Source organism: Somniosus microcephalus, chromosome 21 (genome assembly GCF_052327205.1).
Source record: "Somniosus microcephalus isolate GS21.2 chromosome 21, FLI_Smic_1.0, whole genome shotgun sequence".
In the NCBI taxonomy this organism is placed as follows: Eukaryota; Metazoa; Chordata; class Chondrichthyes; order Squaliformes; family Somniosidae; genus Somniosus; species Somniosus microcephalus.
The window spans coordinates 72,994,137-73,021,568 of record NC_141007.1 but is presented as its reverse complement, the minus strand read 5'-3'; the positions used below and the strand labels follow the sequence as shown (position 1 = coordinate 73,021,568).

Below are 27,432 nucleotides of genomic sequence, written 5' to 3'. Positions count from 1 at the left end.
TTTACAACAATCCGACAGCTGCACAGTCACTTATTATTTCCAGATTGATATTTTTAAAACCGAATTCAAATTTTCAAACTACCATCGTGAGAACTCAGGTTCTCTGGACGACTGGTCCAGTAACATAACCGCTACAGTATTAACAGGCTCCCTCAGGCCTGGCTGTGGTGGAGATGCTGCCGTTATGTTGAGTGTAAATCTATGATTTTAACACTTTGGTTGTCTTATCTTTGCGAATGAGTAGCGCTCTGCAGCTGAGTCTCTGAAGTTGCTAATCACAGCGCCTCGTTTCATCACTGCTCGGTGTACAGTCCAATCAGAGGCTGTTACACAAGCGGTTAGTTTTACAGCTGATGAAATAACTGTGCCTGTGCTAACAAAACACTCGCCCACATCGGAAATGATGGAAGAAAAATTCTAGTGCACAGGAATCACCATTTGTCGTAAACAAGCACCGACTGTGGGTGGTAAATAGGAGGAAATAGTGAAAAGACCAAACAGTGACACGGATACACTGCACGTTTTATAAAAGTTCATAGTCCACAGCTTAGGCAAAGGGAAATTTTAAAAAATAGGTCGATCTTGGGCTCACCCCAACAGATTCTATGCAAGGAAAGATTCCCTATATACAAAATAGCCCTTATAAATTACCAGCTGCAATAAGGAGTGCCAGTGGTCAAGGGTCAAGATGTGGCACCCAGTGGGGACAGAGAGTCCTTGACCATTGTGAGGGAGGTGCAGACCCTGCCCATTGACTTGGTCAATTCCGATAAGTTACAGTAAATCACGCCATCCACTATATATTATCAGGGAGATTTCATCTAGACCCCAATATCACTTTATACAGAGACTGTGACATTCGGATAATGTTCAGCTTTCTCTTGCACCACAACTAAATAGAGCTCAAAGTGTTCTGTGGCACTCTTTAAATAAACGTCCTCCTCGGATGGTGCAGTCCGATATCTGTGGGTCCCACACAGGCAATTCATCCGCTCACTAACCAGCTGTCAACTCTTCGCATGAGAAGCCACGGTCTTGTCTGAAGAGGAAGGCAGATCCCAAGATTCAGTGGCAGAGAATGATGGAGACAGAAATCCGGATCAGAAATCCCACATTTATGGGAATCAGGGAGCAGGGAGGAGGTCACCTGCATTCCGGGATCACCCATCGAACCATCTGACATGCAGGCAATGTCATCGGAGGAAGCACCTGAAACAGATGAAGGGACATGTCAGCCAGGACTCTGCCCTTTAACACCACTCGCTAACCAGACACTGGGACTGTCCATGGGCAAATATACTGTGTGTCCATCTCGACTTGGAAATCTATTGCCATTTCTTCATCGTCATTGGGTCAAAATCCAGGAACTCCCTCCCTAACAGCACTGTGGGAGTACCTTCACTGCACGGACTGCAGCGGTTCAAGAAGGCGGCTCACCACCACCTTCTCAAGGGCAGTTAGGGATGGACAATAAATGCTGGCCTTGCCAGTGACGCCCACAAAAAAGTATACTAGGTGATGTCCTGTGTTATTGCACACAGGGAGTCAAGGTCAGGCAGGGTTAGCGAGTGGGGGATAATTGAATTGGACCAAGGAGGGGGAAAAGAAGCAGATAGGAGAGTGGAGGGGAAGGTGGGGGGGAAGAGGGAGAGAGGGGAAGGTGGGGGGGGGGGGGGAAGAGAGAGAGAGAGGGGAAGGTGGGGGGGGGGGGAGAGAGAGAGGGGAAGGTGGGGGGGGGGGGGGGAGAGAGAGGGAGGGGAAGGTGGGGGGGGGGGGGAGAGAGAGGGAGGGGAAGGTGGGGGGGGGGGGGAGAGAGAGGGAGGGGAAGGTGGGGGGGGGGGGGGGGAAGAGGGAGGGGAAGGTGGGGGGGAAGAGGGAGGGGAAGGTGGGGGGGGGGGGGAAGAGGGAGGGGAAGGTGGGGGGGGGGGAAAGAGGGAGGGAAGGTGGGGGGGGGAAAAGGGAGGGGAAGGTGGGGGGGGGGAAGAGGGAGGGGAAGGTGGGGGGGGGGAGGGAGGGGAAGGTGGGGGGGGGAGGGAGGGGAAGGTGGGGGGGGGAGGGAGGGGAAGGTGGGGGGGGAGGGAGGGGAAGGTGGGGGGGGAGGGAGGGGAAGGTGGGGGGGGAGGGAGGGGAAGGTGGGGGGGGAGGGAGGGGAAGGTGGGGGGGAGAGGGAGGGGAAGGTGGGGGGGGAGGGAGGGGAAGGTGGGGGGGGGGGGAGAGAGGGGAAGGATGGGGGGGGGGGAGAGGGGAAGGTGGAGGGGGGGGGAGAGGGAGAGGAAGGGGAAGGGGAAGGTGGGGGGGGAGGGAGAGGGGGAAGGTGGGGGGAGAGAGAGGGAAGGTAGGGGGAGAGGGAGGGAAGGTGGGGGGGGGGGGAGGGAGGGGAAGGTGGGGGGGGGGAGAGAGGGAAGGATGGGGGGGGGGGGAGAGGGAGAGGGGAAGGTGGAGGGGGGGAGAGGGAGAGGAAGGGGAAGGGGAAGGTGGGGGGGGGAGGGAGAGGGGGAAGGTGGGGGGAGAGAGAGGGGAAGGTGGGGGGGGAGAGAGAGGGGAAGGTGGGGGGGGAGAGGGAGGGGAAGGTGGGGGGGGAGGGAAGAGAGGGAGGGGAAGGAGGGGGGGGGGGGGGAGGAGAGGGGAAGGTAAGGAAGGTAGGTAGATTAGATGAGGAGGTGATGGGGAATGGAGAACGGGGACAGGGAGGCTGCAATCTGCGGTGTGATGCTCAGTGGGGAGGGGTTCTCGGGTGAGGAGGCTGGGTTCTAGATACCAAAATGATGCTGTGAGTGGGGGATTATTCTGCTGGGGAGGGGGCTGTGATCACCAAAGTGATGGTTGGTGGTGGGGAGTTGTGCTGAGGTGAGGTGTGTGGACTCCAATTACTAGATCGATGGTCAGTGTAGGAGGTGGTGTTGCTGGACTGAGCGGGAAGGGTTCGAATCACAAGAAAAATTCCAAACACCTAGGTACTGCTCAGTGGGTAACTGGAGGTGTATAATAACTGTGGGTGTATAATAACAATTATCAGAATATAGACTGGGATGGTAACAGTGTAAAGAGCAAAGACGGCGAGGAATTCCTGAAATATGTTCAGCAGAACCTTCTTAGAATCATAGAATGGTTACAGCACAGTAGAAGGCCATTCGGCCTGTCGAGCCCTTGCCAGCTCTCTGCAAGAGTGCGTCAGCTAGTCCCACTCCCCGCCCTTTCTCTGTAGTCCTGCAAATTTTTTCCTTTAGGTACTTATCCAATTTCCTTTTGAAAGCCATGATTGAAATGTGCCTCCACCACCCTTTCAGGCAGTGAATTCCAGATCCTAACCACTCGCTGCGTAAAAAAGTTTTCCCTCATGTTGCCTTTGGATCTTCTGCCAAACACCTTAAATCTGTGTCCTCTGGTTCTCGACCCTTCTGCCAATGGGAACAGTTTCTCTCTATCTCATGATTTTGAGCACCTCTATCAAATCTCCTCTCCTCTAAAGGAGAACAACCCCAGTCTATCCACGTAACTGAAGTCCCTCATCCCTGGAACCATTCTTGTAAATCTTTTCTGCACCCTCTCTAAAGCCTTCACATCCTTCCTAAAGGGAGGGGAATGTGGGGGGTGGGGGAAAGAGGCTAAAGTGCGGTGCCCAGAATTGGCCACAATACTCCAGTTGAGGCCGAACCAGTGTTTTATATATGTTCAGCATCACTTCCTTGCTTTGTACTCTATGCCTCTATTTATAAAGCCCAGGATCCCGTATGCTTTTTTTTTTAAATAAACTGCTTTCTCAACTTGTCCTGCCACCTTCAACGATTTGTGCACATACACCCCAGGTCTCTGTTCCTGCACCCACTTTAGAATTGTACCCTGTAGTTTATATTGGCCCAGAAATTCGGCTCTCCCCCGGTGAGTACGCGCTGGGTACTCACCTGTAGGCCGAATGGACGTGCCGGTTTCCTGCATGCACTGCGCATGTGCGGGAAACCGGCACTTCCGATCCTCTGAACGAAGAGGTTCAGAGGTCGAACGCGCGCGCAGGGGAGGCTGCGTGTGCGCTTTGAACTTAGGTTTTTTTTTAAAAAACAGGTTTTCCTGGGAGGGTAAGCCTGCAGGATTTACACATTTAAAAAGCAGGCGTAAGGCCTGCTTTTTGCAAGGTACGTGGTCAATTAATTAAAATTAAAACATTTTTTCCACAGGTTTATTATTTTTAAATACTTTAAAGCAAGGTAAGTTTATTTTTAGCCCCGTTATAATATAAAATTATTTTTTTCAAAAATTTAAATTATTGTTTAAAATAGTTATTTAATGTAATTTATAGTTTATTTAAAAAGTGTGATTTAAAAAAAAAAATTATTTGAAGGTTTACTGCTATTTTGGGCCCGTAGTATTTATAAGTTTTGACAGGTCTTCCTGTCAATCTTGTGAATGGGCTTTTCCCTCCTCCGATTGGCTGCCCATGGCCCACGTGATCCCAGAGGACGCATCGCACTAACTACGCCCCTGGGACACGCAAGCACAGCGCGCCGGCAGCTGGGCCAGGCCCCAGAGCGGAATTCCACAGGGCCCTACAGCTCAACTGCCGGCGCGCAAGGTAAGTGCAGGTCGGGGGCTTCCACCCGCGGGAAGCCCCCGACCCGAATTTCTGGGCCAATGCCTTTACTCATTCTTCTTACCAAAATGTATCACTTCGCACTTTGATCAGTGTGTTTCCAGCCTAACGAGGAAGGAAACCATGCTGGATCTAGTTCTGGGAACGAAGTGGGGTTAGTGGAGCATGTTTCAGTGGGAGAAGATTTGGGGAACAGTGATTATAATATCAGAATAGTTATGGAAAAGGACAAGGAACAATCAAATGTAAAAATACATAACTGGAGGAGGACTAACCTCAGTGAGTTGAAAAGGGTTCTGGCCCAGGTGGATTGGAATCAAAAACTGGTTGGGAAAACAGTAATTGAACAATGGGAGGCTTTCAAAGAGGAGATGGTTCGGGTACAGAATAGACATGTTCCCACAAGGGGGAAAGATGGGGCATCCAAAGTGAGAGCTCTCTGGATGACTCAAGATATAGAGATTAAAATGAAACAGAAAAGGTTTATGATAAATGTCAGGTACAGAATACAGAGAGGGCAGGGGGAATTGAAAAAGGATATAAAGGCAAAGAGCGAGTATGAGAAAAGATTAGCAGCTAACATAAAAGGGAACCCAAAAGTCTTTTATAAACGCATAAATAGTAAAAGGGTAGTCAAAGGAAGGGTGGGATGACAAGGAACCAGAAAGGAGATCTTTTTATGGAGGCAGTGGGCTGGGCTGAGGCACTAAATGAGAACTTTGCATCTGTTTTCGCTAGAGAAGTGGATGTTGCCAATGTAGCAGTAAAGGAGGAAGTGGGAGCAATATTGCATAGGATAAAAACCTGATAAAGAGGTACTTAAAAGGATGGCAGAAAGTAGAAAAGTCACCTGGTCCAGATGGGATGCATCCTGGGTTACTGAGGGAAGCGAGGGTGGAAATTGTGGAGGCTCGGCCCACAATCTTCCAATCCTCCTTAGATATGGAGGTGGTGCCAGAGGACTGGAGGATTGAAAATATTACACCCCTGTTTAAAAAAGGGGAGAGGGATAAACCCGGCAACTACAGGCCAGTCAGCCTAAAGTCGGTGGTGGGGAAACTTTTAAAGATGATAATCCGGGACAAAATTAATTGGCATTTAGAAAAATATGGGCTAATAAATTAGTCAGCACGGATTTGTTAAAGGCAAATCGTGTATGACTAATTTGATGGCGTTCTTTGATGAAGTAACGGAGAGGGTTGATGAGAGCAATGAGGTCGATGTTGTGTATATGCACTTTCAAAAGGCGTTTGAAAAAGTACCAAATGATAAACTAGTTAGCAAAATTAAAGCCCATGGGATTAAAGAGACAGTGGCAGCGTGGATACAAAATTGGCTAAAGGTCAGAAAGCAGAGAGTAGTGGTGAACGGTTGTTTTTCAGACTGGAGGGAAGTGTGCTGTGGTGTTCCCCAGGAGTTGGAATTAAGACCACTGCTCTTTTAGATATATATTAATGATCTGGACTTGAGTATACTGGGCACAATTTCAAAGTTTGCAGATGACAAGAAACTCGGAAATGTAGTAAACAATGAGGAGGATAGTAAAAGACTTCAGGAGGACACAGTCAGACTGGTGAAATGGGCAGACACATGGCACCTGAAATTTAACACCGAGAAGTGTGAAGTGATATATTTTTGTAGGAAGAATGAGAGGCAATAGAAATTAAATGGTACTATTTTAAAGAGGGTGCAGGAACAGAGAGAGCTGGGGGTGGACGTCCACAAGTCTTTGAAGGTGGCAGGACAAGTTGAGAAGGCTGTTAAAAAAGAAAAGCATGTGGGATCCTTGGTTTTATTAATAGAGGCATAGAGTACAAAAGCAAGGAAGCTATGCTAGACCTTTATAAAACACTGGTTAGGCCTCAGCTGGGGTATGGTGTTCAATTCTGGGCATCACACTTTAGGAAAGATGTCAAGGCCTTAGAGAGGGTGCAGAGGAGATTTACTAGAAAGATACCAGGGATGAGGGACTTCAGTTATGTGGAGAGATTGGAGAAGCTGGGATTGTTCTCCTTACAGCAGAGAAAGTTAAGAGGAGATTTGATAGAAGTGTTCAAAATCATTAAGGATTTTGGTAGAGTAAATAAGGAGAAACTGATTCCACCGGCAGAAGGGTCAGTAACCAGGGGACACAGATTTAAGGTGTTTGGCAAAAGAACCAGAGGCGACATGATGAAACATTTTTTTTTTTTTTTTTTTTAAAAACACAGCGAGCTGTGATCTGGAATGCGCTGCCTGAAAGGGTGGTGGAAGTAGATTCAATAGTAACATTCAGAAGAGAATTAGATAAATACTTGAAGGGAAAAAAAGAGCAGGGAAGTGGGATTAATTGAATAGCTCTACCAAAGAGCTGGCACTGGCACAGTGGGCCGAATGGGCTCCTTCTGTGCTGTTGGAGGTGCTGTCTTTTGGATGAGACGTTAAACCGAGACCCCGTCTGCTCTCTCAGGTGGACGTAAAAGATCCTATGGCACTATTTTGAAGAGTGGGGGGGAGTTCTCCCCGGGGTCCTGGCCAATATTTATCCCTCAACCAACATAACAAAAATAGATTATCTAGTCATTATCACATTGCTGTTTGTGGGACCTTGCTGTGCGCAAATTGGCTGCCACGTTTCCCACATTACAACAGTGAATACACTTAAAAAGTACTTCTTTGGTTGTAAAGTGCTTTGAGACGTCCAGTGGTCATGAAAGGCGCTACATAAATGCAAGTCTTTCTTTTTAAAAAAAAAATCATTCTATGAATCTATGATTTAAAGTTCTCATCCTCGTGTTCAAATGCCTTCATGTCCTCGCCCTTCCCTATCCCTGTAACCTCTTGCAGTTTTACAATCCTAACAACGGGTGCAGTAGTGTAGTGGTTGTTATTTGACGAGGAATCATTCTATGATTCTATGAGTAAAAACTGTACTAGACCATAAACACCAGTATAACAGATTTGGTGTATAATAAATGTGAATGTATAAAATTATGTACATTATAAATGTGGGTATATAATAAATTGATGTGCATGTAATAAATGTTGCTATATAAATGGGAGTGCATATTAAACATGGGTTTTAATAATGTGTATAGCAACATTTAAAAAATAAATGTTATTTAATATGCATGAATAATAATTGTGGATGTATAATTCATTTTACATTACAATATTACAACAATGACTACACTTCAAAAAGTACTTCATTGGCTGTAAAGCGCTTTGGGACGTCCGGTGGTCGTGAAAGGCGCCATAGAAATGCAAGTCTTTCTTTTTCATTTGGCCATAGAATTGTAGCTATATAATAGATGTGGGTGTTTAATAAATGTGAATGTAGGATAAAGAAATACTTGCATCTCTATCGTACCTTTCACGTCCTCAGACTTCCCAAAGTGCTTTACAGCCAATGAAATACTTTTTTTTTTAAAAAGTGTAGTCACTGCTGCAATGTAGGCAACGCGGCAGCCAATTTGCACACAGCAAGCTCCCACAAGCAGCAATGTGATAATGACCAGATAAACTGTTTTCAGTAATGTTGATTGAGGGATAGACATTGGCCAGGACGCCAGGGATAACTCCCCTGCTCTTCTTCGAAATAGTGCCATGGGATCTTTTACATCCACCTGTGGAGGCAAATGAGGCCTCGGTTTAACGCCTCATCCGAAAGACAGTACCTCCGACAGTGCAGCACTCCCTCAGCACTGCACTGGAGTGTCAGCCTATATTTTTGTGCTCCAGTCTCTGGAGTGGGACTTGAACCCACAACCTTCTGACTCAGAGGCGAGAGCGCTACCCACAGAGCCACAGCTGACATTAATGTGACATCAATAAATGTGAATGTACAATAAGTGTGAATGTATAATAAAAAAGTGAGTGTACAGTAAAGGGAAGGCTGGGCTAAAAGAACTACTCCAAACAAACAAGACCGTGGAGAGAAGTTTGCCACAGCTTTATCACCGGGCAATGTGGTTAAAATAATCAGAGAAAGGGATGCCATCTTACCCTGGGATCAGTCCACAAGTTGCAGTGTTTGTGATTGCGGAATCTCAGCTCCTGGAGCAGGCCAGTTTGATGGAGTAGACCAGATCAGCCACATAGGCCAGCAGGTTGACGGCGAACAGAGCTGTGGCCAGCAGCGGGCAGTCCATCCGCGAGCACTTGGCCAGCAGGTCGCTGCGGCGGCCGAGGCCGAGGCTCCAGGCCGCCAGCACGGCGGCGGCGAGCAGGGTGGCGAGCGAGCTGGCGGCCAACAGCAGGCGGCGGGGCGGCGGCAGCAGCGGGCAGCGGGCCCGGCACTCGCCCACCATCGTCGCCATGGCGACCAGCGGCAGCAGCGCGCAGGCGCCCAGCGAGGCCGCGCAGGCGCGCCGGGCGGGGCCGGGCGGCATGTCGGCGGTCGCCAGGGTAACGGCCAGCAGGCAGGCCAGCGCGACCTGCAGCACCTTCAGCAGGCCTGGCGCCGTCGCCATGTAAGCGCGGCCCTCGGCGCGGCGGGCCAGCACAACCTCGGCCAAGTAGGCCAGGAAAGCCAAGCAGGAGCAGACGGTGGCGGCGATCTGGTAGTAGCAGGAGAGGCCGGCCTGGGGCCGAGGGCAGTCCGAGGCCGGTGTCCGGCCGGAGCTCAGCACCAGCAGCGGGTAGCTGACCGAGGCGGTCAGGTTCATGAGGGCGGCGTAGGCGGCCAGGGCGACGGGCAGGTTCTTCCAGGAGACGGGCAGCAGGCTGTGGAGCTGAGTGAACTCCGCCAGGAAGATGAGCAGCGTGACGGCGAAGGAGAAGCACCAGCTGAACATGGCCAAGGTGGCGAAGGCCCCGGCCTCGGGGGTCCCGGTCCCCCCGGACCTGGGCTCGGGTCCGCCCGCCGCCAGGCTGAAGGCCGCGCAGGTGAACAACATCTGCAGCAGCCGGATCACGGCCTTCGGGGAGGTCAGGTTACTCAGCTCACTGAATCTCACCGGCATCTCGCCTCCTGTTCCTCCGCTCTCTTCCTGATCCAATTTCCCTGGAGCTAAGAATCAAGCAAGAGGCAGCAGACCCACGTGAAAATAACACAGTAACCGGCTGCATCTCTGTATTTATGTACTTACACACGTTTCCTGTCTCACTGGAAAATCTGAGCGCGAAATGAGGTCTTATCAGATGTAAAGCGACCTACTTACTAACCGCAATTGCAGCGATGCAACTGACGGTAAGGGCTTTAGGAAACCGCTGCTTGCTAGGCGAGTCTAATTTTCTAACACGGGACAACTAACACATTACTCTGTTCTGACGAAGGGTCGTTCGACCTGAAACGTTAACTCTGTTTCTCTCTCCACAGATGCTGCCGACCTGCTGAGCACTTCCAGCACTTTGTTTTTATAATACATTAATCTATTGAATGCGGCAGGAAAAGGCCAGCTGGGCCATTAAGCTTGCCACAAACACACACCATTGATGGCTGGAGCATCAGGACTCCACACTTTCCATCCAGCTATGTAATTTCCTGGGAGAGGGAAAATAAACAGGAAAAAAAACCAAATACAATAAGGGAAACATTCCTCTCTGACCCCCTCAGGCCATCGAAACCAGTCCAGGAGATCACACGGACCAAGTGTGATTTATGAAGACACTTACCTGACTACATATAGTGACACCGCTATTTCCCCAATCATCTCCATTCTGGCCGGGAATATTGATGCGATCTGTGCCCCAGTCAAGAACCAGTCCTGTTGCTTCTTGAAAGCACCCACCACACCAACCGGCAGTATATTCCAGAAGCTCACTACTCTCGGAAAAGAAGAACTGCCTAACATCCAGTCTATTCCTACACTTACATACTTTAAATGTTACAAATAAAAAATACTTACCCTGTTTTTTGCCCTCCAAGAAAAGAACACTGCTATATTTTGTAGCAAGTTTTAGATTGCTCTAGTAATGTGCCACCACAAACACAATGGGCTGACTGGCCTCCTCGTTACAAACTTCTGTATCTTGTGTCTGAAACCACAAGGAGCTGAGATATTGGCTGCAACTCCACTGCTCACTCTTATTGCAGTGGTTGATGGCAATTGCCATCACCAATTAAGAGGTAGCAAGGGGCACAACCAATAAAAACAAACTTAACCAAATCAGCTCCACTGCTCGGTGGGGAAATGTTAAGCTGAGGTTGAAAGCCGCTCTATCGAGAAAGGGAAAATTGGAAGTCAGGTTAGCCCAGGCCTTGTTAGCAGGCTGCACATCCATTCTCTCAACTGCAGTGTTTAGCCCCGAGAGATCAGGAGGCGCTGAAAATAACCACGAGAATTTTACCCTCGCAAACAGAAATTAGCAACATGCTTATCAGAATTGCTTCAGCACATCCTTCACACCTTACCGGGTACGGTAGCATAGTGGTTATGTTACTGGACTAGAGGCCTAGACTAATCATCCAGCAGACGTAAGTTCAAATCCCACCACAGCAGCTGGGGAATAAATAAATTCAGTTTAAATAAATCTGGAATCAAAAGCTCGGATCAGAAATGTTATTGATCATAAAACTATCGGATTGTCATAAAAACCCATCCGGTTCACTAATCTGTCGTACTTACCTATATGTGACTCCACAGCAATGTGGTTGTCTCTTAACTGCCCTCTGAAATGGCCTAGCAAGCCACTCAGTTGTACAAAACTGCAACAAAAAACAATAAGAAGAATAAAACCGGACGCACCGGCTTTGGACACGACAATGGCACACCCAGTCGAAACTGCAAAGTCCTCACAAAATTGAGAGAGCTGTCCCACAGACTAGTCACAGAATCATACCTTTAGCCAATGTCCCAGACTGCTCCATCACCATCCAGACAGAGGTGGCACAGTGGTATACTCTGGCAGTTCTTAACATCTTAATCTCATGGCTTCAGGTCAAGCATAGGCAAGGAAACCTCCTGCTGATTACCATCTACTGCCCTCTCTCAGCTGATGAATCAGTACTCCTCCATTGAACACCACTTGGAATAAGCACTGTAGCTAGCAAGGGCACAGAATGTACTCTGGGTGGGGGACTTCAATGTCCATCACTAAGAGTGGCTCGGTAACACCACTACTGACCAAGTGCTGAAGGACATAGCTGCCAGACTGGGCCTGCGGCAAGTGGAGAGAGAACCAACACGAGGGAAAAACCTTCCTGACCTCGTCCTCACCAATCTATCTGTCGCAGATGCATTGGTAGGAGTGACCACCACACAGTCCTTGTGGAGATGAAGTCCCGTCTTCACACTGAGGACACCCTCCATCATGTTGTATGGCACTACCTCCGTGCTAAATTCGGAACAGTTCTAGCAGCTCAAAACTGGGCATCTATGAGGCGCTGTGGGCTGTCGTGCTGAATATGTGTGTTCCAGACCTAGCCGCACCTGTAGCCAAGCTGTTCCAGTACAGCTACAACACTGGCATCTACCCAACAATGTGGAAAACTGGCTAGGTGTATCCAGTTCACAAAAAGTAGGACAAATCCAATCCAGCCAATTACTGTCCCATCAGTCTACTCTCAATCATCAGTAGAGTGATGGAAGGTGTCATCGACAGTGCTATCAAGCGGCACTTACCAATAACATACTCACTGATGCTCAGTTCGCATTCCGCCAGGACCACTCGGCTCCAGATCTCATTACAGCCTTGGTCCAAACATGGACAAAAGAGCTGAATTCCAGAGGTGAGGTGAGAGTGACTGCCCTTGACATCAAGGCAGCATTTGACCAAGTGTGGCATTAAAAAAGAGCCCTAGTAAAATTGAAGTCAATGGGAATCGAGGAAAACTCTCTATTGGCTGGAGTCATACCTAGCACAAAGGAAATGGTTGTAGTTGTTGGCGGTCAATCATCTCAGCCCCAGGACATCACTGCAGGGGTTCCTCAGGGAAGTATTCCAGGCTGAACCATCTTAGCTGCTTCATCAGCGACCTTCCCTCCATCATAAGGCATAAGTTCAGAAGTGGGCATGTTCACTAATGATTGCACAGTGTTCCGTGCCATTCGCAACTCCTCAGGTAATGAAGCAGTCCATGCAGCAAGACCTGGACAACATTCAGGCTTTGGCTGATAAGTGGCAGGTAACATTTGTGCCACACGTGCCAGGCAATGACTATCTCCAACAAGTGAGTCGAACCACCGCCCGTTGACATTCAGTGGCATAACCATTACTGAATTCCCCACTATCAACATCCTGGGGGTCACCATTAACCAGAAACTTAACTGGACCAGCCACATTAATATGTGGCTACAAGAGCAGGTCAGAGGCTGGGTATTCTGTGGTGAGTGTCTCACCTCCTGATTCCCCAAAGCCTTTCCACCATCTACAAGGCATAAGTCAGGAGTGTGATGGAATATTCTCTACTTGCCTGGATGAGTGCAGCTCCAACAACACTCAAGAAGCTCGACACCATCCAGGACAAAGCAGCCCGCTTGATTGGAACTTCATCCTCCACCTTAAACATTCACTCCCTCCACCACCGGCGCACCATGGCTGCAGTGTGCACCATCTACAAGATGCACTGCAGCAACTCGCCAAGGCTTCTTCGACAATACCTCCCAAACCCATGATCTTTGTTACCTAGAAGGACAAGGGCAGCAGGTGCATGGGAACATCACCACCTCCAAGTTCCTCTCCAAGCCACACACCATCCTGACTTGGAAATATATCACCGTTCCTTCATCGTCGCTGGGTCAAAATCCTGGAACTCACTCCCTAACAGCACTGTGGGAGTACCTTCACCACACGGACTGCAGCGGTTCAAGAAGGCGGCTCACCACCACCTTCTCAAGGGCAATTAGGGATGGGCAATAAATGCTGGCCTTGCCAGTGACGCCCACATCCCAGGAACGAGTGAAAAAAACCTCCACGCCCTTCCCACCTCTCGTCTCCACACCCTTCCCACCTCACCTCTCCACAGATTGAGACCCAGCTTTGCCCCTGCTCTGTTCAAGATGGATTAACTGTCAGCAATGCTAAAATTAGATTGCTAGTTTTTTAATTCATTTTTTAAAAATTCATTCTCGGGAGCATCGCTGGCAAGGCCGGCATTTATTGGCCATCCTTAGTTGCCCTGAGAAGGTAGTGGGCCTTGATACCACTGAGTGGCTCACTAGGCCATTTCAGAGGACAGTTAAAAGTCAATCACGTTGGTGTGGGACTGAAGTCACATATAGGCCCAGAGCGGGCGAGGACGGCAGGTTGCCTTCCCTAAAGGACATTAGTGAACCAGTTGGGTGTTAACGACAATCCCACAGTTTCATGGTCACTTTTTACAGATACCACCTTTTATTTTCAGATTTAAAAAAAAAATTGAATTGAAATTCTTGAACTGCCATGGTGAAATTTGACCTAGCATCGTCTGCATTATTAGTCTAGTAGAATAACCACTATTGTGAACGGCAAGCTGTGGTTTCACAATGATGGGGTAATCAACCAGTGGAGGAGGCAGGTGCCATCGCTTTAAGCTGTGCATGGTTTACAAGGAACTAACCACAGATGTCCTTAACTTGACAGAGCACTGATCTGCAGCAACACCTCAGCTCAATTCTGCTCGACATAACTGGCATTTTTATTTTAGAGTTTTTGTGCCGACTATCCTGCCTTCGGTATTAAAAAGCTGTGAGTAGCATAGCGAGGAACAGATTGCCCTTTCACCTCTAGGACCTGAGTTCTGAACCGAGCGGATAAAGGTCCTATATAGAATCATACAGCACATCGTGCCTGTTTGAAACTAAGTAAGTTTGGAGCACTCACAGCCCTATTCTCACTGGGTATGAGCCCACAAACACACAGTCAGCAGGCCAGAAAGATGGAGGAAGTGGAAAATTTCACACTGGTGCAATCCAAAACCACTCAGCTTGGGCAGTGTAGAGGGAGGTTTATTCTGCATCAAGCTGTACCTGATCCAGGAGTGCTTGATACTGACACTGGGCGGAACAATGTTCCGTTCTACTTTCTTGAACAGGAAAAAAAAATCTTCAGCAAAAAAAATTACAAGTAATATTTGTTCACCAGTCCAGTCGCACAGTGGCATCGCTCGGCCCGGTAGTTAAATTATGATAAGAACTGTTGTCACATCCCTTTAAACTCATTCAGAGGACATGCTCAATGTAACTGGAAACTGCCGGTGATAAAATCAGGGCAGCCATGACAGAATAATCTGCAAAGTAACACCACTACAATAAAATAAAACAAACAAGCTACAGACAGGGACAATTACTCAACATTACTTGCATTTTGTTTTATGCCTGCCTCATTGGCTCTATTGGTAAATGTGCTGCCTGATGGTACTGAGGCACATAGACAAGGAAACTCCCAGGTTTGATACCCAAGCTGTGCAGAGTTACCTAATCTCTGCTGGGCTGTAAATAGGGACAACAATTGTCCACAGTGCCCTTAGGCTAGCCACGGGGGGAGGGGCGACTCATGGAAAAGAACCCAGAACTCTGACTCCTGATTGCTATCTACTGATCCTAGTGTACGGCAGGAAGGAAACCTGCCGTCCTTGCCCAGTCTGGCCTATTTATGATTCCTGCCCCACACCAAAGTGGTTGACCAACTGCCCTCTGAAGTGCTTCCTCAGGGCATCTAGGGAAGGGCAATAAATGCCAGTGATGCCCATAATCCGTGAATGAAAAAAATAATTAAATCATGCATGGATACGCTTAAAATTCCAATTCAGTAAAAAGTGACCATGAAGCTGTCGGATTGTCGTAAAAACCCAACTGGTTCACTAATGTCCTTTAGGGGATAACCCGTTAGCACTTATTATCTATTCACACACATGAAAACAGAGGGCGCGATCTTGCCAGCCCTGGGGAGGCGGGACTGCCGGGAAAATGGCAGAATTTGGGGGCGGGTGTCCAACTCGCCTCCATGCCATCTTGCCAGGAAGCAGGTAGCCGACCCGCGCTGGGTCCTGTCTCCTTGGAGGCGGGAAGGGATTACAGCCACTTAACTGTCTGTTAACAGGTAGTTAACAGGCAGAAAATAGGCTTATCACCATTTTGCCCACATAAGTGCGGGCTTCCCAAAGGCTCCGAACCCCGCCGAGTAGGGGGGTCGGAGGGGTCCAAAGGTGTGCTGTGGAGGTGAGTGATGGGTGCAAGTGTGGAGAGGTGAGTATCTGAGGTAACTGCAAAGTGTTAGAAAAAGTGTACTTACCTTTGTTTCTTCCTGCAGGCTTCAGTCGGTGGGTATGCAGAGTCTCGCACCTCTGTGGTAGAGATGACAGATGGCCATTACATTCTCCAATGCAACAACCATCTCATTTCTGCAAAAGAAAGAGGTTTGATGAGGTCTTGAATTCAAGACCTCATCAAACTACAGAGAATGTCATTGTTTGACAGCTTCACAGAGCTGTCAAACAATGACATTTCATCTGTCAAAATTTTTTGACAGATGAAACGTCATACATTGATGTTCTCTGCAACCGGCTTCCCCTTAATTGGCCTGCTAAGCTCGCTGGGCGGGCTTAACAAGGTCAATCAAGGGAAAATAGCGTGGGTTGGCCACAAGTTGATGGAGACGGGACTGAAACCCGACAAGTGGGAGTCCCGCCTCCAAAAGCTCCCCATTGGCAAAATCACCCTGAGAGTTGGGTGAGATATCATAGGGTGGTTGGTGTCTGTGCAACACCCAGTATGAGTCAGTGCCAGGCGAGGAGGGGAGGAAAGAGTTAAATGGAGGGGGAGGGGAAAACTTAACAAACCAGTTGAATGGAAAGTAAAGTTCACACTCCTAATATCAATCAGCAGCAGAAAGAGTTTTTAAAACTATGAGCTGTTGCCGTGTTTCGTTATCTGCATTTTTATATTTCGGAAAAAGGAAATAATTGATAACATGGTCTTTTAATGGGTGTAGGCACTGTACTTTATAACAAATCAGGCCGCTGATGAGAGTCAGCAAGAAAAACTCTATTGCCCCGATTTTCGGCTTGTGTGGGGAATGGTCGGATTTCCCCGAATGTGGGGTTTCTGACACACATAAAAAAGTGTCAGCCAGCTCCACGCAATTTTCCCTCAAGTGGCCAATTAATTCCCAGCATGTGGGAAGCCTTGCTAATTGTCCAATTCGAGTCAGAAATCCCCACACTATGATGCCATCATTCGTGGTGCTTTCAAAGTGTCCAGTAAGCTTCTCCACCTCTGCAGGCTTCTCAACCACTCTTGCACAATGGCAGAGGAGCCTGCACCAGCTGCTGCCAGCAGCAGAGGCCGAGCTGCCTTCAAATTCGACGAGGCTTCACTGCAGGCATTATTGGATGGGGTTAGGGCCCACAGGGAGGTCTTCTTCCCTAGGTCAGGGAGGAAGAGGCCTCCCACTGAGACCAATGCTGCATGGATGCAGGTGTCAGCAGATGCCAACTCGCTGGGAGTCACCAGAAGAACCTTGGCATTACATCTCTAACTCCTTCCTTTACTCCCCCACAGTACCATCCAGAGCCCCCGTCCTCACTGTGGAGGAGGAAGACGCTGTGCAACCAGACTCCTCAGAGGAAGCTCCAACCTCTGAGGGCGCAGCATCAGCAGAAGTAAGCGCACCCAGCACCAGCGCAGACACTCACACCTCGGGGGGACCTTCGGGACATAGAGTAGTGTTGTCACCTGATGTTTCACATCTCACAAGTGAGCCTCAGCAGATTCTGGAGACAGGGACAGCAGTGGAGAGTCCTCGTCGGAGGGCGCAGGACTCTGCCAGCTCAGCTCAGCTGTGCTGCATGACGACCCTCTGCCTCTGGGTCCATCCGCAAGGGAAGAGGTGATGGATCTCCATGCACAGATGCAGGAGTCTCTGGCAGGTTTTGTCTCCAGGGTCGCTGCGAGTGTGGAGCGAATGGAGGAGTCCATAGCGACCATGAGCAGAGCCTTTGTGGAGTCATTGGTGCATGAACGCAGTATCATGGAAAGGTTGGCAACCTCCATGGAGGAGATAACTCGCCAGCATATGGAAAACATGGTGAGTGCTCATAAGAGAATGACATCTCTTGAGGAGCGTTGGCCATCTGTTGAACAGAGAAACCAGATCTTCATGGAAGTCCTTCTGAGTAGGACTGCCAGTGCAGAAACGGGTCCCACTGGCCCCCTAAAGCGCAGCAAGGTGCTCTCAAGCCACTTCCAAGCGCTGGCCCCTTCTGGCTTGTGCAGCTTAAGGTGAGTGAGCAGCAGCCTGGTGCTCCTGGTAATCATCCTGCTGTTCCTGGTTCTGCTGCTGTCACCTCTGCTGTTGGAGATCCTCTAATGCCAGGAAGGGAAGGTGCCAAAGGCCTCCCATGCTTCTAGCAGATGCCTCGGTTGAGGAGGTCCTGAGTTAGGGTGGTGAGAGGGGCTTCCCAGGAGCTCACACTGAAGAAGTGTGTGAGGCTCCAACTTTCTGCAGCTGCTCCTAAGGCTTCAAATAGTTCCCCCAAGCCTTGATCAACAAGGTCCTGCAGCCTGCAAATGCTGCCTCTTTAAATCTCTTCAGCCCTCAGCGACCTGCTGCTGCAAGCAAGCAAGCCAGCTGTTTTCACGCCAGCTCTCATCGGCGGGGTTCCCCGCAGGCGGGTTTCAGGTGGGGAAAGCCCCAAAGTCGCAACGGCATGGGAAAATCGTCCTTAACAAGGTGATCATTGGTGATTAGTGCTCCGACGAGCAGTCCCGCCAGCGGCGGGCGGGACTGAAGTGGGGCGCGTGGAAACGGCAGTCCGAATGTCAGACGGGGTGGGGAATCAGGCGGGGGGGGTCCCGACCCGCTTTTTCCACGATTTTCGGACCACGGCCACATGAAAAGCCGCCCGACAGCGGCCCGAAAACCGGGGCCTATGCCTCAGGAACCTGAGATAAATTCAGCCGCACAGCTCCTGTTTTCCGGGCACTAATTGGCCTTCCTAAACATCCAACGTGGCGAGCAGGAAGCTCAGAGGATAGCTTCCCCGTGCCACCTACACGCCCAAAAATGGCCGCGCCCAAATTTCTAGGCCCATCTGTTTTAGTGGTGTTGGTTGAGGTATAAATATTGGCCAGGACACCGGGGAGAACACCCCTGCTCTTCTTCAAAATAGCCTCAATGGGATCGTTTACATCCACCTGAACAGGCTGATGGGGCCTCGGTTTAACATCACATCTGAAGCACAGACTATGAATCAAAGGTACTTTGCTTGTCTGTATATCTCAGGAAGTGCATTTACTTGCTAAAGCCAACCTCAAGAGTGACTCTACCATCAGCTGCAGAGAATCTGATGCCCACAGCTCTTTGGCCTCTTACTAAATGACAGCTTTTTTAAAAAAAACTTCACTTTGACTTGGCTTCAGTTTGAGTATTTAGAACACGACTCAGACAACAGGGTTCCAGTCCTCCAAACCAGGAAATCTTCTCCCCACCCCCTCCCAACACCCACCTCTCAGACATGATAAAACAAACACTCAGAACAAAACAAACAAAAAAATTACACCATCAAAAAAAACTCAAAACGCCCCCCATCAACCCTGAAGTGGTTTCGGCATTCGGCTCCAGTTACTCACCAATTCTCTTGGTCCTTGTGGCTGTACACAATCTACCCACCCATGGGTTACTGCCCAACTGGAACTCTTCTGGCCGGCCTCCCATCTCCCACCCTCTATAAACCTGAGCTCATCCAAAACTCTGCTGCCCGTATCCTAACCCGCACCAAGTCCCATTCACTCATCATCCTCCGCTCGCTGACCAACATTGGCTCCCGGTCCAGCAATAACTCAAATTTAACATTTTCATCCTTGTTTTTCAAATCCCTCCATGGCCTCACCACTCTGTGTCCTCCTCTAGTCCTACAACCCTCCGAGATCTCTGTGTTCATCCAACTCTGCCCTCTTGTGCACCACCATTAGTTGCCTAGGCCTAAGCTGTGGAATTCCCTCCCTAAACCTCTCCTCCTTTAAGACACTCCTTAAAACCTACTTATTTTACCAAGCATTTGGTCACCTGTCCTAATGTCTTTGACATGGCATCAATTTTTGTCTGATTATGCTCCCGTGAAGTGCCTTGGGACGTTTTACTACGTTAAAGGCGCTTTATAAATATATAAGTTGTTGTTGTTGCAGTTGGTACATATGAAGACCGCTGTTTCCCATAATGCAGAGCGACACGCTCTAGCGGTAGAGTGAATTTTGTTGCTGCTCTGCATTGTGGGAATGAAAATTAGCACCACGGCAACCTGCTGGACCCACCTAACATGTTAAACCTAGGACAGATGTCCAGGTAGGCTTCCTGTAAATCCTGCCCTGGTATTTTGGGAAAATTCTGAATGACTAAACCTCTAAACATTATTGGTGAAGCATTGGAAATCTGTGTAGATAGGCAACCCTGTTGCAAACAGCCTGTATAAGGGGTGGCCACAGACATCAATTTACATAGAATGGGTGATGAAGCTGGTACGTAACTGAACCAGCAGCATTATAGTCCTAGAACAGCCACTTCCAAAGGCTTTGCTAAAACACGAACGAGTCTCTAGTTTCCCTCCTATCTCCCCCCAATTCCATCTCCGAGTTCAACTTGTCCATTGAGATCCACCTCCTGCTCCCTCAACCCCATTCCCACTAAACTGCGGACATTTGCCAGTAGTGGACGGGCGGAAGGAAATCAAGGTCAGGGTGAGGAGCCAGTGCAGGTGCCTCCGCTCGAATTACTGCAATGTTTCTCTCCCTTGTCTGACGGGGCAGGATAGCAGAGGAAAAAAGGCAGGCCAAAGACCCTGAAAGGCAAGAGGTCATTCCATGTATTGACTTTAGCTGGTTGCCTTTCTCAGTTCACTATCGTGCCCTCCGTGACGTAAATCAATGCAGTATAAAAAGATAAGCCGATCGATAGGGATGAAAATCCAGCAGTCAGCATACCCAGGGCCCACTCTGTCCTCAGGTCTCACGGATTCAACCTGCTGCAAACCCAGAGGCCAGTCTGCTTCACAAAAACTGGGGACCAGCAACACTCACCCCCACCCACACCATCCACTCCCTCCCTCCCCCCTCTATCCAGGCCTCCCTCTCCCCCATCCACTTCTTTCCCCCCCCCCATCCACCTGCCCCCTCCATCCACTCCCCTACACCTTCATCCACTCCTCCCCCCATCCCACCACGCCACCCACCCCCCCCCAACTCCACAACCCTCCAGGTGGCTATGTGTGGCTTGCCTGTCTGAGGTGAGCAGAACGACTTAACAGTGGCTCTGAAAATAGTAGCACCTATTGCCTGTCAGCCGCAGATCAAATTCTGTAGAAATCAGCAGCCACACGGTAAGTTGAGGGAAGTGCAGAAATGAAGAGTGTGTCGCTGTGTCAGCTACAGGTTGAGGTGCAAAGATGTGTGGAATCGGAACTTGGGCAGATTGTATAATTGAGGTGTTTAAATGACAGAATATCTACTCTGGTTTGGTCGCAGCACAGTCACTCTGACTAGTGCGGACATTTTGTAAATCCACCCCCCCCCCCAGTTGTTCTTACTCATTGCAACCAGAATGAAGCAGAGCTGGATATTGCTGTTCACCAGTTCCTGTGGGGGAGGAGGGTGGGTGGGTGCGAGGTGGCTGACAGTTACTTTCCAGCTTTGGTGAGGCTGAAAATAAAACAACTGACTAAACCTTGGAAGAGATCTCAACGTGTTCCTGCAACCGCCCCCCAACACACACCTGCCCCCACCTTCACTGGTATTCCTCTACCCTCCTGTCTCTGTGAGCACACTCACCCCATCTCTAACAAGGCACTCCACCTCTCCCCCCCACCCCCGACCCAGCCTTCCCCATTTCTATTGGTATTTTATAACTTTTTACTGTTCTTTGCCGGAGCTCCAAATCATTACCTGGTTTCTGCCCATTGCCACCCCACCGACCTGCTCCTTGAATATCATTGCTTTTAAAAAGAATTCATATCTTCCAGTTAGGAGGTATTGGTTTCATTAAAAAGGGTTTTGTAAACAACTAAAAATAGTTCTGCCAAATTTACAATGGCGGAAGTCATATTTAGATCCATCAGCTCATTCAGAAAGAAAGAACTTGTATTTATGTAGCGCCTTTCACAGCCTCAATATGTCCCAAAATGCTACACAGCCAATTAAATACTTTTTGAAGTGTAGTCACTGTTCTAATGTAGGAAATACGGTAGCCGATTTGTGCACAGCAAGCTCCCACAAACAGCAATGTGATAATGACCAAATAATTTTTTTCAGTTGTGTTGGTTGAGGGATAAATATTGGCCAGGACACTGGGGAGAAATTCCCTGTTCTTGAAAATAGTGCCATGGGATCTTTTATGTCCATCTGAGAGGGCAGACGGGGCCTTGATTTTAACATCGCATCCAAAAGACGGCAACAGTGCAGCACTCCCTCAGCACTGCACTAGAGTGTCCGCCTAAATTTTGTGATCAAGTCTCTGGAGTGGGACTTAAACCCACAACCTTCTGACTCAGAGGCGAGAGAGTGCGGCCCACTGAGCCACAGCTGACACCTTGAACATTACTTGAACACAAGCTCTCTCACTCAGGTCACATGGGACTGCTTGTGTGGTAAATAGACAACTTCACAGTGGTACAAGAGGAGGTCTTGTGTTGAAATGAAGGAACGTTAGTGAGGAGAGAAGGAGCCTTACTTTACATCGGGCACTGTTGTACCTGAGCTGGGACTCTCCACTGCTGAGACTAGGGGCTGAATTTTCCGGGATGGCAGCGGGCGAGATCGGTGGGGGGGTCCGGTGGGAACCCACTGTGATCTCTTCAGTTATGTGGATAGACTGGAGAAGCTGGGGTTGTTCTCCTTGGAGCAGAGAAGATTGAGGGGTCTGGACAGAGTAGATAGAGAGAAACTGTTCCCATTGGCGGAAGGGTCGAGAACCAGAGGACACAGATTTAAGGTGATTGGCAAAAGAACCAAAGGCGACGGAAGAAAAAACTTTTTTACACAGCGAGTGGTTAAGATCTTTACTATTTACATTTAATGTTAATGTTATTTGTACTGGACTCATGGGAGCTTGCAAGATCACATTTCGTTGTTCATGTACTTGTGCATTGTACAATGACAATAAAAGTTGAATTATTAAGATCTGGAATGCACTGCCTGAAAGGGTGGTGGAGGCAGACTCAATCTTATCTTTCAAAGGGGAGTTGGATAAGTATTTGAAGGAAAAAATTTTGCAGGGCTACGGGGACAGGGCGGGGGAGTGGGACTAGCTGAGAGTCAGCACAGGCTTGATGGGCCGAATGGCCTTCTTCCGTGCTGTAACCATTCTATGATCTCGCTCCCACGCGTTTTTTCCACAGGCACGTCTGTCATCGCGGAGCTGACCCGACCGGCAGTGATGGGCAACCCAATTGAAATCATTATCAGGTAGTTTACAAGCATTTAAGAGCCTTTTTTCAATTACTTTCTAAATTTCCCTGCATGGCCATGGGATTCACGCAGCTCGGGAACCACGTCTGTCAACCTGAGGCGTGAGCTCCGTGGCCATTGCTCCAGCTGATTACTTGACAGCATGAAAAACAAACCAAAATAAAAACACGTTGAATACATCAGCTAACAGATTGATAGAGATTCTGTCCTACTTGAAAAGCTACTGGTAAATATTAATTCAGAAATTCCTGAAAGGATGTGAATGCTGAAGGCTCCCATCCTACCCTGGTTGGTGAGGGAAATACATTTTTCACTGGCCATTCTCGGCTGTTGCCTTCCAACTGAACAGTAATTGCAATGAATTGATCTGCACTATAAAAAATGACATAAACCATTTAAATAAATTTTTGTGTTGTTTCTTATTATGTCCGTGTATAATTGAGACACGGACTGCAGGAGTTGATTATAACAAGTTGTAATGAAATCTGTTTGTCTTGATCCTGTATTCGTTTTGCACTCATGTATATTACCCTCCCCCACTGTGTATAGTTTCACTTCCTCTTTCTCGACTAACCTGGGAGGTTCCAGGTCTTGGCTCTTGGCTCCGCCCCTGACTTCTCTTACATAAAGATCCCAGGATCTGTATGACTCATTCCTGTGAACCAGTCGGCGTGTTGAGATGTTAGCTCTGATCTTAGTGATTAAAAGCCAACTTGTTTAAGTCTATAACTTCTAGTTTTGTGGTTATTGAAGGCCCATCACAAGTCTTTACTGAATGGAGACAACCTGGAAACTGAAAACTACAGAAGCCTGCTAGGGCCTTTTATACAGGGGTGGTCACTGCCGGTACTGCAGTCTGAGACCAGTCATTCCCTTAAAGGTACATATACAACAATTCCTCCCCTTTTAGATAAACAGCACATAACATTCATTTAACAACTAAATAATAACTAATTACAATTACAATTACGGTTGCTAGATACATTGGTTGAAGTTAAGCAATTATAAGTTCAGTCTTTGAGGAGGCTTCCTGATTCTGTCTGGATAACGCCTCTTTGGGATATCAGGTTCTTCTGGCAAGGTTGAGTCGGGATCAATTTTGTTGTTTGGTTCGTCTGCTTCCAATATCACCGATTCTGCGGTAGATGCAATTGGTACTTCGGTTTCATCGCCAGGTGTATCAGATCGTGGTGTGGAGTTGACGTTTTCCAGTGACTCTAGAATCTGGTCAGCATGGCGTCTTACAATGCTCTCTCCAACGTCCACGGTATACATTAGAGGTCCTTGCCGTGTACAGATCATTCCTGGCTGCCATTTCTCTGTGCGGTAGTCCCGGGCCAAAACTGGTTGACCTATCTTAAAACTCCTGGTCGGCCTTTCATTCATATTCTGAAACTGCCTGTTCTCCACATCTCTTCTGACGTTTGGCTTAACCAAATCCAAGCGGCATCGTAGTCTTCGATTGAAGAACATCATGGCTGGAGTTTGGTTGGAGCATGTGTCGCATTCCGGTAGGCAAACAAGAAGTTATCCACCTTGTGTTGTAGGGGTACATCTTCATTACACATTGCCTTGATAGCCTTCTTGAATGTTTGAACAAACCTCTCAGCCAATCCATTAGTGGCTGGATGATATGGGGCGGATGTGTAATGCTTAACACCATTGTTCTTTAAGAACCTCCGGAACTCTTCAGACACAAACTGTGGTCCATTGTCAGAGCAAATCTGTTCAGGCAGTCCATTCCTGGCGAATATGGCTCGTAAGACTGTGATAGTTTTTTCTGTGGTGGTTGAGGACATTTTTATTACCTCTGGCCACTTTGAATGTGCATCCACCGCAATTAAAAACATCGAGTCCATAAAGGGACCAGCAAAATCAATGTGCACCCTTTGCCATGGAGATGAGGGCCACTCCCATGGATGTAGAGGGGCTTGTGGTGGGGCGTTTTGGACCTTCTGGCATCCTGTACAGCTCTTGGTCATCTCTTCGATTTCTCCATCGATTCCCGGCCACCACACAAACGCTCTGGCTAAGTTCTTCATTTTTACCCCTCCCAGATGACCCTCATGAAGCTCATTGAGCACTCTATCCTTCAATTTGGGTGGAATTACTACTCTGGATCCACACATCAAGGTTCCTCTGCACACTGACAGCTGTTCTCTTCTCGGCGAGAATGCTGGCAGCAGTGGTTCGTCATGTGCTGGCCATCCCTTCACCGTTAAATCATAGACCCAGGAGAGTGTCGGGTCATTTCGTGTTTCCTTTTCTATGTTTGCATTCGTCACAGGGAGACATTCGACTATAGTCGAGTGGAATAACTCCACTGGATCCACTGCCAGTTCTTCTTCCACCGTCGGCAACGGTAGGCGCGACAATCCATCAGCATTCCCATGCTGTTTAGTTCCTTTGTACTCGATGTCATATTGGTGTGCCCCTAGGAAAAGGGACCACCTCTGTAGCCGTTGTGCCGTCATTATCGGTACGCCCTTCTGAAGGTTGAAAATGGAGACGAGAGGTTGATGATCAGTTAGTAGAGTAAATTTCTGACTGTGCAGGTAGTGATTGAACTTCTTCACCCCCCACACCAGGCTGAGGGCCTCTCTGTCAATCTGGGCGTAGTTACGCTCGGCTGAAGTTAACGAGCGTGACGCAAAAGCTATCGGCCTCTCTGAACCATCAAAGAATTTATGTGACAGTACCGCCCCAATGCCGTAGGGAGACGCATCACACGCCAGTCTTATCGGTAGTGATGGGTTGTAGTGAGCCAATACTTCTCTTGAAGTGATTAGGTCCTTACTCTTCTGAAAGGCCCGCTTACATTCATCGCTCCATTTCCATGCTACTCCCGTTCGTAGTAGGGCGTTCAGTGGATGCAGAATTGTGGACAAATTCAGCAAAAACTTATGGTAGTAATTCACCAATCCGAGGAATTACCTCAGTTGCGACACATTTTCAGGCGCTGGAGCCTTAACTACCGCTTCAATTTTGTCAAGGGACTTATGCAACCCCTCTTCATCAATCACGTGGCCACAATACGATATCTGTTTCTTAAAAAACTCGCACTTGGGGCGATTGGCTCATAGCCCATGTTCACGTAGTCTAGTGAGCACCTGCTCTAGGTTGGCAAGGTGTTCACTGTCATCTTCACCTGTCACTAGGATGTCGTCCAAGTAACACTGAGTCCCCGGAATCCCTTGCAGGACTTGTTCCATCGCTCTTTGCCATATCGCCGGAGCTGATGCTACTCCGAATACCAGTCGATTATACTGGTAAAGACCTTTGTGAGTGTTTATCGTGAGATACTTCCTAGAGGATTCTTCAACCTCCATCTGCAAATATGCTTGTGCTAGGTCAATTTTTGTAAAACCCTTCCCTCCAGATAGTGAGGCGAAGATATCATCTATCTTTGGAAGAGGATATTGTACTGTGTGAAGGACTGGGTTCACCGTCACCTTGAAGTCCCCACAGATGCGAACCTTCCTTGGCTCCTCAGACTTATTGTTTAACGTTTTCTTCATGACAGGAACGATGGGTGTCGCCCACTCGCTCCAGTCTATCTTAGATAACACGCCTGCATTCTCCAGATTCTCCAGCTCTGCCTCGACGGCTGGGCGAATTGCATATGGTACCGGTCTTGCTTTGAAAAACTTGGGAATTGCATTCTCCTCTATTTTTATCGAGGCGGTTACACCTTTAAGAGTGCCCAGTTCTTGTTGAAATACCTCTTTGGCATCAGCTAAGATTGTTGACAATCGTCCAGGAGTGACGTCGTCATCCTTTTTACCAGCCACCGTCAGTGCCTGAATGGAGTGCCAGTCTAAACTTATCTTTCTGATCCATTCACATCCCAATAATGGTGGTCCACCATCTTGCAGAATGTAGAGATACAATTTCCGTATTTTCTTGCCGTTGTATTCGACAGGCACCCTTATTTTTCCTCTGGGGTATACTTTTTTCCCCGTATACGTCCTCAAGACAATGGATGTCTCTCTCAAGGGTATGTGTGAGAATAGCCGCTCGTAGTCTCGTCGATTCATGACGGTTAGAGCTGATCCTGTATCCAATTCCATTTTGACTTGGGACCCTGCTATTGTGAGGGTGACCCAAAAGGTTCGGTGATCCTCTTTTGCGATTACGTTGTGAAGTTTGAGACAGCTTCGTCTCTTGTTCCCGGATTCACTATCGCTCATCTGGTCTTCGGAACTACTGTCCGTCATCTTTTGTACTTTTCTGTACGGTTCCTTAGTAGCCTTTTTGTTGTCGTTGGTCTTCTTCCCAGACCTGCAAACTCGTGCAATGTGTCCCATCTTTCCGCATTGCCTGCATATTTTGTCCTTGGACCAGCAGTCCTTCTGGTCATGGTTTGTTCTGCCGCAGCGATAACATTTTGCAAATCCCCGTGTCATTTTGTGGGTGCCGTATTCCTGTGGCTTTTGTTGTATTTCCGCAGCTCCCCTTGCTGCTGCTTCGTACAATACTGCCACGCTGAAAGCCTTATCTAGCGTCAGCTCTTTCTCTGAGAGTAACCTCTTCTGGGTTCCTTCACTCAGG

General features: G+C 48.4%; 1 protein-coding gene across 2 annotated transcripts; it reads right to left on the bottom strand.

Annotated features, from left to right (window-relative positions):
- Positions 1–505: 505 nt before the first annotated feature.
- LOC147102955 (myeloid-associated differentiation marker homolog) lies at positions 506–10,613 on the bottom strand. Of its 2 annotated transcripts, none has more exons than XR_015073160.1 (2): positions 10,414–10,613; positions 506–1,209 (listed from the first exon to the last, which is right to left on the bottom strand). XR_015073160.1 is itself a non-coding variant. In XM_085963931.1 (2 exons), the coding sequence occupies exon 1, from the start codon at positions 9,526–9,528 to the stop codon at positions 8,614–8,616; it is 915 nt and encodes a 304-aa protein (XP_085820057.1). In that variant the 3' UTR covers positions 506–1,209; positions 8,570–8,613. The 2 variants fall into 2 exon arrangements, 1 of the variants encoding a protein (XP_085820057.1); XM_085963931.1 differs by lacking the exon at positions 10,414–10,613 and adding an exon at positions 8,570–9,528.
- Between the last annotated feature and the right edge of the window lie 16,819 nt (positions 10,614–27,432).

Excerpts from the sequence above, each read along its gene's own strand:
- LOC147102955 (XM_085963931.1), bottom strand. The coding sequence starts at position 9,528 with ATGCCGGTGAGATTCAGTGAGCTGAGTAACCTGACCTCCCCGAAGGCC.